General features: G+C 34.6%; 1 protein-coding gene across 1 annotated transcript in view; it reads right to left on the bottom strand.

The window, feature by feature from the left end:
* The window catches only part of CPED1 (cadherin like and PC-esterase domain containing 1), a 411,868-nt gene that overhangs the window by 53,341 nt on the left and 343,439 nt on the right, over nt 1–15,088 (bottom strand). The window contains exon 16 of the mRNA XM_044678790.1: nt 429–546. Within this exon, the coding sequence (XP_044534725.1) occupies nt 429–546 (118 nt within the window). The remainder of the gene's footprint in view (nt 1–428; nt 547–15,088) is intronic.

Here is a 15,088-nt window from a genome sequence, read left to right on the forward strand (position 1 = left end):
CAAGTACAAATCCTTTCACTGTAAATTATTCACAGAGTTTCTGCAATTAAAAGTAAGTCTTTTCAAATATCCATATGACCAGTAGAGAAGTTTTGAACTGGTCAAAAATCCCAGAGAAATCTTTACCTAAAAATATCTCAAAATATTAAGAAAGTATATTCAATTTAATTACTAATTACAGGACTTTAAAATATGTGCCATGAATATCTGAAAATGCTTATCTACAACAGCAAATACATGATCGACTTTGTATCATTTTAAAGTTATTAAAACAAAAAAATTAAAACTTAAATGAATGACAGTTCAAACTGGAGATTTCTAAAAGCAAAAACATTGTTTGATTTCTGTCCTTGGACAATTAAAAAATTTCATATTGATTTATAGAAATGTTCTTTCTCAATAGGAATGATATGCAGGATAAAACTCACCTTTGGTGTCCCCAGACTTACAAATCTTTAGTTCAGGCTGGGAGATGGTTGCAATGTAGTCAGATGACAACGGCTGTAATCCACAGGTTTCCTGTGGGTGAATCTTCAAACCACAATCCTATGTTAAAGTAATTGGAATTATAAATCATTATAATCATCATAATCTATTGCAAAGTGGATTAAAAAGTAGGCATGTATTCTTTACAGATAAAAAAATAGTGTTCATTTTATTTAATCATTAATGATGTCACTTTCTCCCTCCCTCCATTAGTACTGACTTAACTAAGGCAGTCTGAAATGTCTAATTGGTTGTTTGCAGCAATCACTAAGGGGTTAAATATTGATCTTAACTAATAAGGTTATCTTCATCTCCAAATGGTTATTTCTTATGTTTGCTACTCCATTTGTAATAAATGTTATCTGTAAAGGGAGAGTAAAAAAAAAAACTGGCTTTGCTCTAGGTGATGTACATATACTATGACTTATAGTAAAATATATATATATATGTATATCCATATACATATATATACAGACAGACACATATTATATTCATTATACACACATATTTTTCACAGTTAATGCAAGATGGGAGAGATTTAGGGAGAATATAATTTGTCAGATGAATAGACTCAAATGCATATAATGTACCTTGATGCATATTCTGCGTATGGTTATCACCAAGTTTAAAGATAAAGGTAAAATCCCATTACAAAGAAAGTTCTGTTTCCATGTTCTAGCATATGGCCCACAGTAACTGTTCGCCATGTTGATATGGTTATAATAAAATTTTTATGTTGAATAATCGGTCATACCAAGTACTTTTTTGAATCTCTGTTCATATAAAAAGTCATTCTATATAATGTATGGTATTTGAATACGAGCTGACATCACCACAACTCTAGTATTCTGATATCAGTAAATAATTTTACCTTTTCACTGAATTTAGCCTTTGTCACCCCCCAACCACAAAATGAGATTTCCAAATGGAATATAAAAAGATCCAAGAAATTAGAGGAAAAGGGTAGAGGTATTATAGCCCCTTTTATAGACTATTATAGACTTTTTCCTATTGGATGCTGGCTAATTCTGTACACACAGTTTGAGCATAGTTTCATTTTCAACTTCTGCTAAGTTGTAATGAGAGTTGTAGTGATGTTTCCTAAGGTAAAATTCCACTTTAGCCAAGTAATTACAATGACATTTTCCCTATATTCAAGTATATATTTATGTGCATGAGTATGATATACGTTATATGTTGATGTGTATGCAAGAGAAGCAGTGCAAAGTAGAGGGAGTCAGCCTTGGAGGAAGGATGATTGAGGGTCAGCCTTGCTTCTGTGAATAACCTAATTCAAGCCCTCATCACTCTTTGCTTCTTATTGGAGGTTATTACCCAAAACACATCCGGCCATGATGCTCTAGGACAGAGGTTGTCAACCTTTTTGGCTGTGAGAGCCATAAACGCCACATTTTTAAAAATGTAATTTCATGAGAGCCATACAGTGCTCACAGTGTGCTCCTGTAACAGTGCCTGAAAAAAAAAACTGACTTTATGGCTCCTGCAAAAAGAGCCAGATTTGGCTCGAGAGCCATACGTTGCTGACCCCTGCTCTAGGAGCTTCATTGCTACCTGAAATTGCTATCAAAAACTCTTCTACTTGGTCTTTAAAGCCCTTTATCTAAACGATGTTTCCAGGGTAATTATATACTATCCTCCTTGATACACTCTAAATACAAGCCAACTTGATTTACTTTGTTTTCCTTATACTCTACAGTCTCTTTGCCTTTGCACAGTCTCTCCCTTCAGGTCAAGATTGCTTTCCATCCTCATCCCCCTTTCATAATTATTTGGTATTTGTTTTATATTACACTTTGCTTATTGATGTATGTGTCATTCTCTTCTTTCCCCAGAATGTAAGCTCCTTGATGACAGGGAGTGCTTAATTTTTGTCTTTGTATTTCCTCCTCTGAGCACAACATCCAGCACATAGTAGGCAGCTCATAAATGCATAATGCACTAAATTGAACTGAATACTAGCTATGAGACTTTAAATATTTTCTAATTCTAAAACTCTTAAGTTACAGACGAATTGCTGATTGTCATGCCGTCATCCATTGTGTCCCACATTAGAATTTCTTTGCATTCATGAAATCACAAGTCTGGACCCCACTATGCCCTAAAGGTACATACATAAAGCATGCCTATATCTATACATGTATTTATATGTGTATGTGTGTATATTTATGTATTATGTGTATATACAAATATATATATGACATCCATACATACTTCTATTGCTATATTTCCATATCTATAAATTGGCATACACACAAAAATGTTGCAACACAAATCAATCAATGAATATTGAATATATTCAAATCTATAAAAATAGATTTAGACATTTTTAGTAATTAAGATGAATTCCAATTGAATTCAATCAGAAAGCATTTATAAAACCCCTAGATGATGCGAGGTAACATGTAATTGCGGATTCAAATATAGGGATATCCTCTCCCTCACCTCAATTTCAAATAGTTCCCACCCTCAAGGAGCTTACATTTCTGATCAGCACAATGATTATGATAAGCATGATAAAGGAGTCAATTAAATCTTTTTTAAAAATGACATTTAAGTGGTGAAAATTTGATTTTGATGTATTAGAAAAGAGGAAGGAATAAGTAGAACTAGTTCCTTCTTGTTTGTCTTGATTGTTTGATGTCTTAACCAACTAATTTAGTGGATTTGAATGGAAAGATGTTTCTTTCCATTTGTCCATGCATTTATCTGCAACCTATCAGCTTCTAAAGACAAGCTGAATCTGAATCTAATTGTCTGTAAGAGTAGATTGGTAAAGTCAAATAAAAAACAAATTACTCTAGTTCCATTTTTGCAAAAGTTTGTCTATGTGTGAGTTTGTGTATTCAATGTTAAAATCATGAAAACATAACATTTTAAAATTAGAAGGGGCTTCATGTGTTCATCTAGTTCAAGTCCATGAATCTTCTTTTTTTCTTTTTTTTTTTTTTTTTGCAATATCCTTCACAGAAGATTCTATATCTGAATATTTGTGGCATTCAAATCTATTTACTTCTGCTCCATTGTTCTATTATGGTAGCTCTAATAGAAAGGTCTTTATATTGACCTCAGTTTGCTTCCTTATGACTTCTCATATTACCCTTCTTTGGACCTCTGCAGCAACTCAGTACACTGGAAGTTTTTTTCAGTTATCATTCTATGATTCTATTATTATGATGAATTCTATTCAACTTCAGAGTCCATGAAATATGAAGATGGCAATCATGTTCTCCATATTTTTTTCAAATATTCCTGAATATCCCTCAGTTTCCTCAGCCAGTCCTCCTGGGATGTGATTTCCTGACTCTTTGCCATCCTGGTTGCCCTCTTCTGGATATACTATAGTTGATCAAAGACTCTTATAAGTAAATGTGGTGCCCAGAATTAAATACAATACTTCAGATGTGGTCAGACAGGCAGAGTGCAGTGGTTATATTACCTCCTCTAATCTGCAAAGTGAATTTCTACTAATGCATTGGGCTCATTTTTGGGAGGGAGGGAGGTTAAGTCATACTGTTGGCTTATATTATGTTTATAATCAATTAAATCCCCAGGTTGTTTTTTTTTTACATGAATGGCTGTCAAGCAAGTCAGCCAGGTCTCCACATTCTGGACTGGTATGACTGATTTTCTTGAACCTTTAAACTTATTGCTATTAAATTTCATCTTGTGGCTTTCCAGAATTTTGGCTTGAGACAATTTTTGAATCAAGTCTGTCATCTAGTGTATTGCTAACTTTATTACCTTTGTATCAACTGCAGATTGAATAAGGATGACTTTTATGTATTCATCCAAATGTCTAATAAAAATTTTGATGAGCACAGGGCTATAGTGCTCTACTTGAGATGTCCCTTCTAATTAATATCAATCCATTAATCAATACTTTTAGGGTATGGTTATTTAGTCAGATTCACTTTGTTCAATAACCCATTTTTTCTGCATTATTTGAAAGTCCATCAGAAGTCTTGCTGAAATTAACATGACTATGTGTGACATTCCCTTTATCTAGCAATTTAGTGCTATCAAAAAGGAAATTAAATTAGTTTATTATAATATGCACCTAGAGAATCCTTGCTAGATGCTTGCGGGGATACCCATTTAGTTTATTCTAGAATCTTTTTGGGAATCATTGTCCAGTTTTTCCTTTGTTTTGGAACTGAATTTCCCTTTTTGAAAAGGGTGCAGATCTGTATGCTCAGAGAATTACACCTTCAATGACTAAAAGAACAAACAGTTATATCTTAGGATGACTTCTGATAACTTTGCTATTTTCCATTTCTACAGACTATTGACAGTCACTCTAAGATCAAAACCAGACTTTTCTGATAATCATGTCAAAAACAAGATTATTTTGCTACACAAAGAACAAACTAGCATCATACTGAAAAAAGAACAAACATAGCAAATCATATTGCTTTTGTACAGTGTTGTTGCAAAAGAGCCCTTCTCCAAGGGGCAGCTGGGGTAGCTCAGTGGTTTGAGAGTCAGGCCTACAGACAGGAGGTCCTGGGTTCAAATTTGACCTCAGACACTTCCCAGCTGTGTGACCCTGGGCAAGTCACTTGACCCCCATTGCCCATCCTTACCACTCTTCCACCAAGGAGCCAATACACAGAAGTGAAGGGTTTTTTTTAAAAAAAAAAAAGAGCCCTTCTCCAGAAGATTCATTACTTCCTGCCTTCTCTGCATGTCAAAGCTGATTAGACATGAAGATCTATCACAAAAACTCAGTAGGAAATGTCAGAGGCAGGTATGTTTTAGTATCCCCCATCATCTTGGGTCATGGCCATCTGGGCTATATCTTCCAGTAAATTCCACTTAGATACATAAAGTATATATAGATTGGCCTCTTCTTTCAATTTTTAATAAGGTCCTCCATATAACCATCCATACAGAGAATATTTACTGCTAAATAATAGGGAAAAGTTGGAGAGAAGTATCACTTCTCCTAGGATTTAGAGTCAGGAAAACCTGAGTTCAAACCTAACATCTGACATGTTGGGCAAATAATTTAACCTCTCTAAGCATCAGGTTTTTTTCTTCTGTAAAATAAGGAAGTTGGACTATATGTCCTTTAATATCTCAATCCAGTCCTAAACCTGTGACTCCATGACTCTAAAGTTAACTTGATGAATGCAGGACATATACTAAATTTATTAAAAAGAAATCTCTCATTCTCTTGATCCATATTCACTTAAATTCAAAAGTAAATTTAACTCCTGTTGTGTTATCATTTCGTTATTAAATTCAATATTTCTCTACTCCACTTCCAAACATAAGTTTGCATCCTTTTTTATTTCTTTGCAGAATAAGAAAGTTACCCACTTTTTCCCTCCAAAATCTCTGGGTTTTTATAACAGTATTTTCTCTTGATTCTCCTGCCACTTATATACCACTCCTTCCAAGTCCTGGAAACGGATGATACTCCATACTATATTTTTTAAATGAATGAAAACCAATTATTAAGAACTCATTAAAGCACTGTGGGTATCATTTTTTGGAACTTCTTTCACTACATACTCTCTCAGTGACCCCATCAGTTCCCATGAATTAAATTATCATCTCTATGCAGATGACACCCAGATGGATATAGATCTAGCCTTTTCTTTCACCAACCTCCTATTCACCTTTTAAAACTGGATATCCTATAGACTTTATATTTGATATTTCAAAAATAGAACTCATGATTTTCACACTGAAACCACTCCACATCCCAGCTTTCTTTTTTCTATCAAAGACCCCATGATCTTTTCAATCTCTCAGATTTGCAACCCTGGAGTCGACATCCACTTTTCACTCTCCCTCACTTCCTGATCTAATCAGGTGTCGCTTTTGCGGCTTCCAAAACATTTCTTCAATCTATTCCCTTCTCTTTATTAATAGGGCTACCACCATAGTTTAATCAATCATCAAACCTTTATTATAACGTATGCCAGACTCTATATTAATCATGATGGATATAAAGACTTCTTGCCTGGAATATTGAAATAGCCTCCTTATTGGTCTCTCAGTCACAATCCTTTCCTCTTTTCAACCCATCCTCCATATGGCTGCCAAAATGAGTGTTCTAAAAGCACAGATCTGATTATTCCCTTGGCTCAATAAATTTCAGTAGCTCCTTATCACTTCCTGGACCATAGACACAGTAACCTACTCCAATGTGCCTCTCTAGGTTCGTTATGCAATACTCCCTTTCATTTACTACTCAATCCAGCCAAAAAGAATTTCTTGCTGTTCCTCACAAATAAAATACCATTTTTTCTCTTTATTACTTTGCTTAGCAATATAATTCAGTAGAAAGATAACAGAGAATCTGGTTCCACTTACAAAACTGATATTACTACCTATATACCTTTGAACATTCTTTCAACTTTTCTGTGCCTTAGTTTCCTCATCCATGCAATGAGGAAATTGAATTAGACAGCCTCTGAGGTCACTTGTGGCTCTGAATATGATACTGTGATCTGTTCCTGAAACTTACTCCTTCCATTTTTCTTCCTTTAAATATTAGTTTCCTGCAGTTCTTAGCTCACGGGTCACTTTGTGAATAACTATTCAACTATTCCTATTCCATACGCCCCTCCTAAGCCAACTATTTATACCTCTATTTTCAAATTACCTTGCATTTCTTTTATATCCATTTATTTGTTTTGAGATTGTCCCCCTCAATAGAACATAAGCTCTTGGAAGGTAGGAATAGTTTCATTTTTGTCTTTGCAATCCTAGTCCCTAGCACAGTGTTTTGTACATAGTACATACTTCATAAATGTTAATACATTGTCAGTCACTTAGTTTTGTTGAAACATAGAAAATATGGAAGTGTGAGATAAAATTGGAAAAACAATCATAGATTTGGAGTTGGTAAGAATCCTAAAGGCTGTCTAGTCTAAGTCTCATTTTAACTGAAAAGAAAGTGAAGTAAAGAGAGATTAACTTGTCAGTAAGTATTTTAATAATAATATTAATAAGACAGGATATGAATTCAGGTCATCCTGATTCTAAGTAGAGTACTCTATCTACCATGTCCTCTCTTCTATAGTATATAATATACTATCTAAGGAAAGTAAAGATGTCAGATTATAGAAGTCCTTGCTAAAGTCCTTATTTGGAAGGCAGTAGGGAAGCATGAAAACATTTGCAACAAAGGGTTGGCATGATTAGGTTTATCCACAAGAATTAAGGCCAGAGAGGCAGTCCTCAATATTACTTCTCCCAATTTCTGAGAGATTAAATTGTCATTTGCAGACTAAGAATTTACCAGCCATTTTGCTTTTAAGCAAAGTAAGATTTCAAATAGTTGTTTAAATACTCAAATAATTCCATTATTGTATATCACTTTGGGATCAGATTTAAAATTGTGTTACAAAAATATCATCTGCATCCTCTGTTTACCTTGGTGGTATGTAATACTTTTTTAAGGATATAAATTTCATTTTTCTTTCTCTTTGAACTCACCAAATGTTTATTTTGTTTCTTGATATGTACTCGGTGCAATAGCATATCTCTGGCTATTAATTTTGTTTCTAATTTGCTTCTGTTATCTTCACCTAACATTTTCTAGGGCTCCTATGTTGCTTCTTTCTAACCTGTACTGTTTTTCCAAACTAAAATCCTGTTCTTGTTGTTTTAGCTTGGCACTTTATTTCTTTTTACCCTCAAATTTAGTTTAAAACACTTGTATTAAGGTTAACAACTCTCCTGCCAAATGCATTGCTTCCAGTCTTTTTGGGAGGCATTCTATCCCTTGCCAAGAGTTTTTCATTCTGGTTATTGTAAGGCATTCTCCAGGAAACCAAAGCCAGCTCTTCAATACCATCTATACAGCCAGCTGTTCATTTCCCATATCCCCCTTTCTTTTACAAAGCCATGACCTTCAAACAGAAGAGATGAAAACACCAGCTGTTCCCTCAAGTCCTTCAGTTTCCGACCGAAGACTTCAAAGCCTTCAGAGATGCATTCCAGGTTTCTTCTGACTGTATCATTCTTTCTCATATGAACAGGCAGAAATAGGTAGTGATCAGTGGTTTGATGAGACTTGGCAAGCTATCCAATTTGTCTAGGATAAACACTCCAGGAAGACAAGCACATGGACTTTGCCTCTCAGCGCAGTAATAATTCGCATTTACAAAACATTTTAGAGTCCAGAGAAGCAGCATGACCTTGCGTATAGAGAGTTAGTTTGAAGACAGGTAAAGTTAGATTTAATACCCATCTTTGACACATATTGTCTGAGTGACTCTGGTTAAATCACTTAACTTCTCAGTAACCTGAACAACTTTCTAAAATTATACTTGTAGAGAGGTTATTGATCTTCACTGGTAGATGAAATTTTTCCTTTGAAGCTCCCTTCACCAAGGAAATTACAGCTCTGGGTCTTATCTGCTCCTCTTTAGAGTATACAACATGATTTCCCCAGAATGTGATGTAAGGTAGTCTGGGTAGGAATAATCACTCTTATTTTTACAGATAAGGAAAATGAAACTCAAATAAATTGTTTTCAGGGTCACACAGCCAGTAAAGTGAAAAAATCAGTCCTCAAATCTAGGGTCTCACAATTCTAGAGTTTGTTACTTTTTGCCTTATTTTATTTTTATTAAACTTTGTCATCTTTCCCTGGATGAAAGCTCTTACTTGGAAATCTTAAAAGAGGCATTTCAATAACCCATCACATTTGCATCTCCATTTGCATCTCAATTTTAGTTTGTCAATTTACTCAACAACCTCATCAACTTTTCCTGGCACAGAGCTCTCTTTACCTTCCCTTCTAGCTTCTGATTATATTTTGGTCCCTAGTATATAAAGCAAGAAAACTGGTATCACAATTCTTGGATGAACAATCTTTAGGAATTTTCTTGGTTGAGTGGAGGACGCAATTTATTGACCTGGATTAGTGTGCTTTTCTCTGCAGATATACCCGGATATGTAGCTTAAAAGGTTATTATACTGAGAGACTGTAGCAAAGTGTTGGACTATTTTCCAAAATTATTTGGTAGCATGCTAGGTTGAATTCAACCAGATTAATATGTAATGAGACACACTGATTTTTTGGCCAAATTATAAAACTTCGAGTTTGAGTATAAACTCTTAAAGAGCAAGGACTATATCTTTGCCTTTTTAAATCTTTTCTTGCCTAGCACAGTATTGCATATAGTATGCAGCTAAATGTTTATTTAAATATGTAAGTTTAAATTAACTTTTTAAAAAATAATCATCCTCCATCATCCCATACCTCCTAGAAATGGAAAGGCAGAGTGGAATTTTATTGTTCAAATGTATATTTGTATAATCTTTATAGAAAATAAATAAAAACTAAATTTACAATAACTATAATAATGTGAATGAGAAGGACACTAAGCAGAACCCGAATTCTGTAATTGTAATGACTAATTTTGGTTCTATACAATTGAAATTAAATATACTGGGCAGAGAGGTGGGGGACTAAAGGCATAGAATGCCATGTCTCCTGTTAGGCACAGGTCACTTCATTGGTTTCTTTTGCATTTTTTTTTTGTTGTTGTTATAAGGGAAAAGAGAAAATTCATTGCTGGGAGAAAGGTTATCTCTGTAAGCAATTACCAAAAAACTAAAAAGTATGAATGAATTTAACTTATTTATCTAACTTAGCCAACCAGTTGCCAAACCTTTTCATTTTTACCTTTGTAATATCTCTTATATTCATCTCTTCTCTCTACTCATATGACTACTCCCATGTGTCAGATCTCTCACTTGTTCTACTGTAAAAGCCTCCTAATTTCCATTGTTCAACTCACAACCTACTTTAATACATCTTCCTCATAACTTCCAAAATGATTTTTAGACACTTATTTTCTGTTTTGGAATCAATACTGAAAATTGATTCCAAAGCAGAAGAGTGATAAAGACTAGGAAGTTGGGGTTAAGTGACTTGCCCAGGGTTACATGTCTAGGAAGTGCCTGAGGTCATATTTGAATCCAGGACCTCTCATCTCCGAGCCCCTAAAATGATTTTTCTAAAGCCTAGGTCTTCATGTCACTCTGTTGGTGAGGAAACTTCATTGACTTTCTGTCAACTCTAGGAGCTTTGCTCAATGAATCACTATAAACTCCTCTTAGATTTTTAAAGATCTTACAACTTGACTCCAATATACCTTTCCAAAATTATTATACAATACTCCCTTTTACACAAATTATGGTCTAGCCATACTGACCTTCTTGCTTTTCTTCATACATACACAATATTCTATTTCTCATCTTGATGTCATTGTACTGACTATTCTCCATGCCGACAAAGTATTTCTGTTTTACCTCTGCCTCTTAGATTCTCTATTGTCCTTCAGGAATTAGTTCAGCATCACCTTTTATTATATGAAGTCTTTTCTGATAATCCTAGCTTCTACTGTCATCTCCTTTATTACTCTTTATCTATTTTTGATTACCATTTATTTTTATTTTTAAATATATCAATATAATATGTAACATAACAATCATATCCATAGGATTTATTATAAATGTATAATAAATTACAATAAATATGCTCATCCAAGAGAAACTAATTCTCACATTAGCTATGTCCATAAATCTATGCCTCATCCCCCCCCATTCCCTTCCATCTCTTCTCCCCATCTCTCTACTCCTCAAGAAAGCAGGTAATATTAATAAGTTGTACATATAACTATCATATAAGACATATTTCCATGTTCATTGTATTGGGAAACCAGACACATATTGTTTACATTAGAGAAAAATTCATGGAGGAAATAAAGTGAAGAGTAGTATGTTTCAATCTGCATTCAGACTCTGTTTAGGCACTAAATTTTTTTACTTTATCCATTTTAAAATCAATGTACCAAGGGGACTGGTCAATAGGGATCTAGTGACTGGAATATGGACACCTAAAAATATTCTAAAAAGAATGGAAAGTTCTTCATTATTTCCCATCATACATTTCTAGAAGTTGGCTTCCCAAGACTTCACTTGTATTGCCAGGAGACAGAGAATGCTGACTTTCCTCCAAGGGTTGGAACCACATTGGCCATAAGTGGAGCACTGAGACAATTATTTGGACAAGTAAAGCCCCAAACAATTTACTTTATACTGAGATCTCTAGATAATGAGGACAAAATTAGTAAATGAAGGAAGAAAAGAGGAATAATAGAAGAGAACCAGACTGGATCGAATATAGTTAAATATGTTATATAAATTCTTTCTCTTTCAATATCCTCATTTCTTTTTTTTAATCCATTATTTTGCTTCAATTAATAATTTTGCTTAGGCTTAAATCAAATGAAAATAATAATAGCTAACATTTATGTGGCATTAACCATGTACCAGGCATTGTGCTAAGTGCTTTATAATTATTATCTCATTTGATCTTCACAATAATTCTGGGAGGAAGGTACTTTTATTATCTTCATTTAACAGATGAGGTAACTGAGGCAAATAGAGGTTAAGTGATTTGTCTACAGTAATACAACAGGTGTCTGGGACTAGATTTGACCTTAAGTCTTCCTGACTGAAGGTTTGAGCCACTATGCACTGGGCCACCCAGTTGTCCTAATTTTCCATTTTACTTTGCAATACTTGATATATACCCACTTGGGGAATTTAGCTATTGTCTGTGACCAGTGTTGAATATTTTGCCTTAGAGGTCTTTCCCTTAGAGGTAACTGTAATAGGAAAAGGAATGTGAGACCTACTTATGAGACAAGGAATCTTTGGGACAGATTTAAAAAAATTTTTTTAAACCCTTACCTTCTGTCTTGGAGTCAATACTGTGTATTGGCTCCAATGCAGAAGAGTGGTAAGGGCTAGGCAATGGGAATTAAGTGACTTGCCCAGGGTCACACAGCTGGGAAGTGTCTGAAGTCAGATTTGAACCTAGGACCTCCCGTCTGTAGGCCTGGCTCTCAATCCACTGAGATACCCAGCTGTTTGGGACAGATTTTAAGAATAAAATGTTTATTAGTTTACGGGCTAGAAAGAGGGGCAGTGTCTAGGTCATAAAAGCCAAAAGCAAAAAATGTAAAAAAAAAATTAAACCTGAGAGAAAAGACAGAATATGAAGAGATTGAGAGGAAAAGTGTGAGGAAATGAAGTACTTTAAAAACATCTGGAGACCTTAGAACTAAAAGTGATCAAAGGAGTATTGAAAGAGAAATATTTAAAGAACCTAATAAATGAATGATAAAGTTCTATTGTAGAAAATGCAATATCATTGAGATGAGGCTGTTCTATATCCACACATAGTATTTGGAATGATAAAAAAAAAAAAAAACCCAGACAATAGATATTTTACTGACATGGGAAAAAAACCAAGAAATCAAATAGAGAACATTATAAAAATTGTGGTAATAGATGACCAAATGACTAATTTTTATGAGGAAAAAAGAATACAAAGGAAAAAAGAATCATGTCAGAAACATGTCAGCCTGAGATTTTGTGCTGTAGTAAAAAGAAATGAAGGAAGACAGACAATGCCAGAAAGGGATGGAAGGTGGGGGAGGGAGAGAGAGAGAATTGGAAAGTGTACTGTGCTTAGATTTATATGCTCTTTTGAAAATTAATATTTTGGATGTTAATGATGCTATTCTAAATCTCTTATTCACCCACTGTTAGAAAGACCATCATGAGAATAATATACTATATTAAGATTATAGATTACCATGTGTAGCAATATCCGATGATTTCATGAACCACTGTCAAGGTAATAAATCTTGTGTAAAGTATGGTGTACCAGCACTATAAAATTAAACAAACATTTAAAATTAAATTAAAATAAAATAAAAGAATTTTGAATTGATTAGGACAGGTGCCCAATTAGAGGTCATCTAGTGCAAAGTCTTCATTTTACAGATGAGGAACTGCCCAAGGTTATGAAGGTATTAAGTGGGATTTGAACTAAGGCTCAAGGACTTTGTTCCTCTTTTTACAACACCATACATATTTTGGTCCTAAGAGACAAGCGATTGCTCATGATTATTTAACTTGTTAGGAAAATCATAAAAGAAAAGAGAGGAAAGAGAAGCAGATCCAAGGTCTAGCAATATTTTTCATATCTAACAGGTAGATGTCTTAAGGCAAGACATTTAACCTCTATGGACTAATGTTTTTTCATTTGTAAAATGAAAGAGTTGGAAATGGTTTTTAAGGTGCTTTTTAGAATAAAAATATTTCAATGGTTCTGTGTAATAAATTTTTTGCAAACATATGTATTTCAAGAGTACCTTAGATCTCATGATTTAAAGTAAATAAAATCATTAAATTCTCTAAGTCCTCTTCTTCTCTCCTTTATCCCTTCTATGGTTGTGATTATATTGAGTCTATGCTTAGGAATAAAGAAGGGTATGACATTTTCTAGTTTTTATGTGTTTTGTTCAATGAGGACCTCAAGGTTTGACGAAACTGTCAGGATATTTAGGTAAATTATTTAAATTGACTCAAACATCCAATGTTCCTGTTTTAGAGTGCAGCAATTTGAAAGGATGTTACAAGGAGGAAACAAAATTCCTATATAGCTTGTTTACTTGAATTGCAACAAGATAACTGAAAAGTGATTTCTGTTCAAACTTGTGCCTAGGATATATGGTAAATTATGGGGATTTGTTTTTTAGCTGTTGGTAGTGTTTTTAAATCATGTCTTTGTTAGGATATGACTCTAATCTAATGGTCTATGGCAGCAATTTTACCTGGCCATAGCAATATCTGGCCAGTTTTCCTTGCTTAATGAAAGCCACATTATATGCACACACACACATGGACACACACGTTGTATGTGAGGATAAAGTTAATAATGACCATAGTGTTATAAAAAGTAAATAAGGTAATCTGAGTGGGTCTTGAAAACAATTTGGGTGTGAGGAAGGATAAAGGGGATATAAGGTGACTATAAGGTGATTGGAGGAGGAATGAAGGTATGGGAAAGTATATAAGAGATAAAGGAAATGGGGTATGTAGGAGAGGGCAGTTCAAACAGGTTTATTCCCAGAGGCTTGAGACAGAGGATACAGGGAGGAAATTAGGGCCAGTAAGAAATGTTTAGGTTTTGGCTGGAGGGTTTCTCTTGTTAGTTTCCAAGGTCTCTTGTGGGAGGAGTCAGGAGGGCCCCTCCCTGCCAGTCAAACTGTGGCTGAAGGAAGTCTTGGGGAGGTACTTCCTGCCAAGATGGATGCCCCCAGTTCTCTCAAGAAATAAAAGAAAATGATTCTTTCCCTCTTTAGCCCTTGCCTCAATTTTCGATACAATGATTCACCAGAGGCTCTGAGTAGGTAAGAAGGGGATTTATTAATACCGGGGTCAGTCAGAAGGGGAGAAGGATTTAGGATTTTCTAACTGCTGCTAGGGAGAGGGTGACGGTGGGGGATGGGTTGTGGAGAGGTTTAGACTGAGAGAGTCCGGCTCTCCCAGTTGGGAGATTTGACTGCCTTTTAAGTAAAGTCCTTATTAAATCACTAAAACTAGGGGTAACTTATTTGAGGATACTCTACTTGTCTATAGAAATTAAAACCCACAGTGTTCAATCACCAAGACCTCCCTTCCACCCAGGGTCCAAAGGAAATTCAGGGGAAGGGAATGTAGATGGAGAGATCAGGGAGAGGTCCAGAGAAAT

This window comes from Gracilinanus agilis, chromosome 5 (genome assembly GCF_016433145.1).
Source record: "Gracilinanus agilis isolate LMUSP501 chromosome 5, AgileGrace, whole genome shotgun sequence".
Lineage (NCBI taxonomy): Eukaryota > Metazoa > Chordata > Mammalia > Didelphimorphia > Didelphidae > Gracilinanus > Gracilinanus agilis.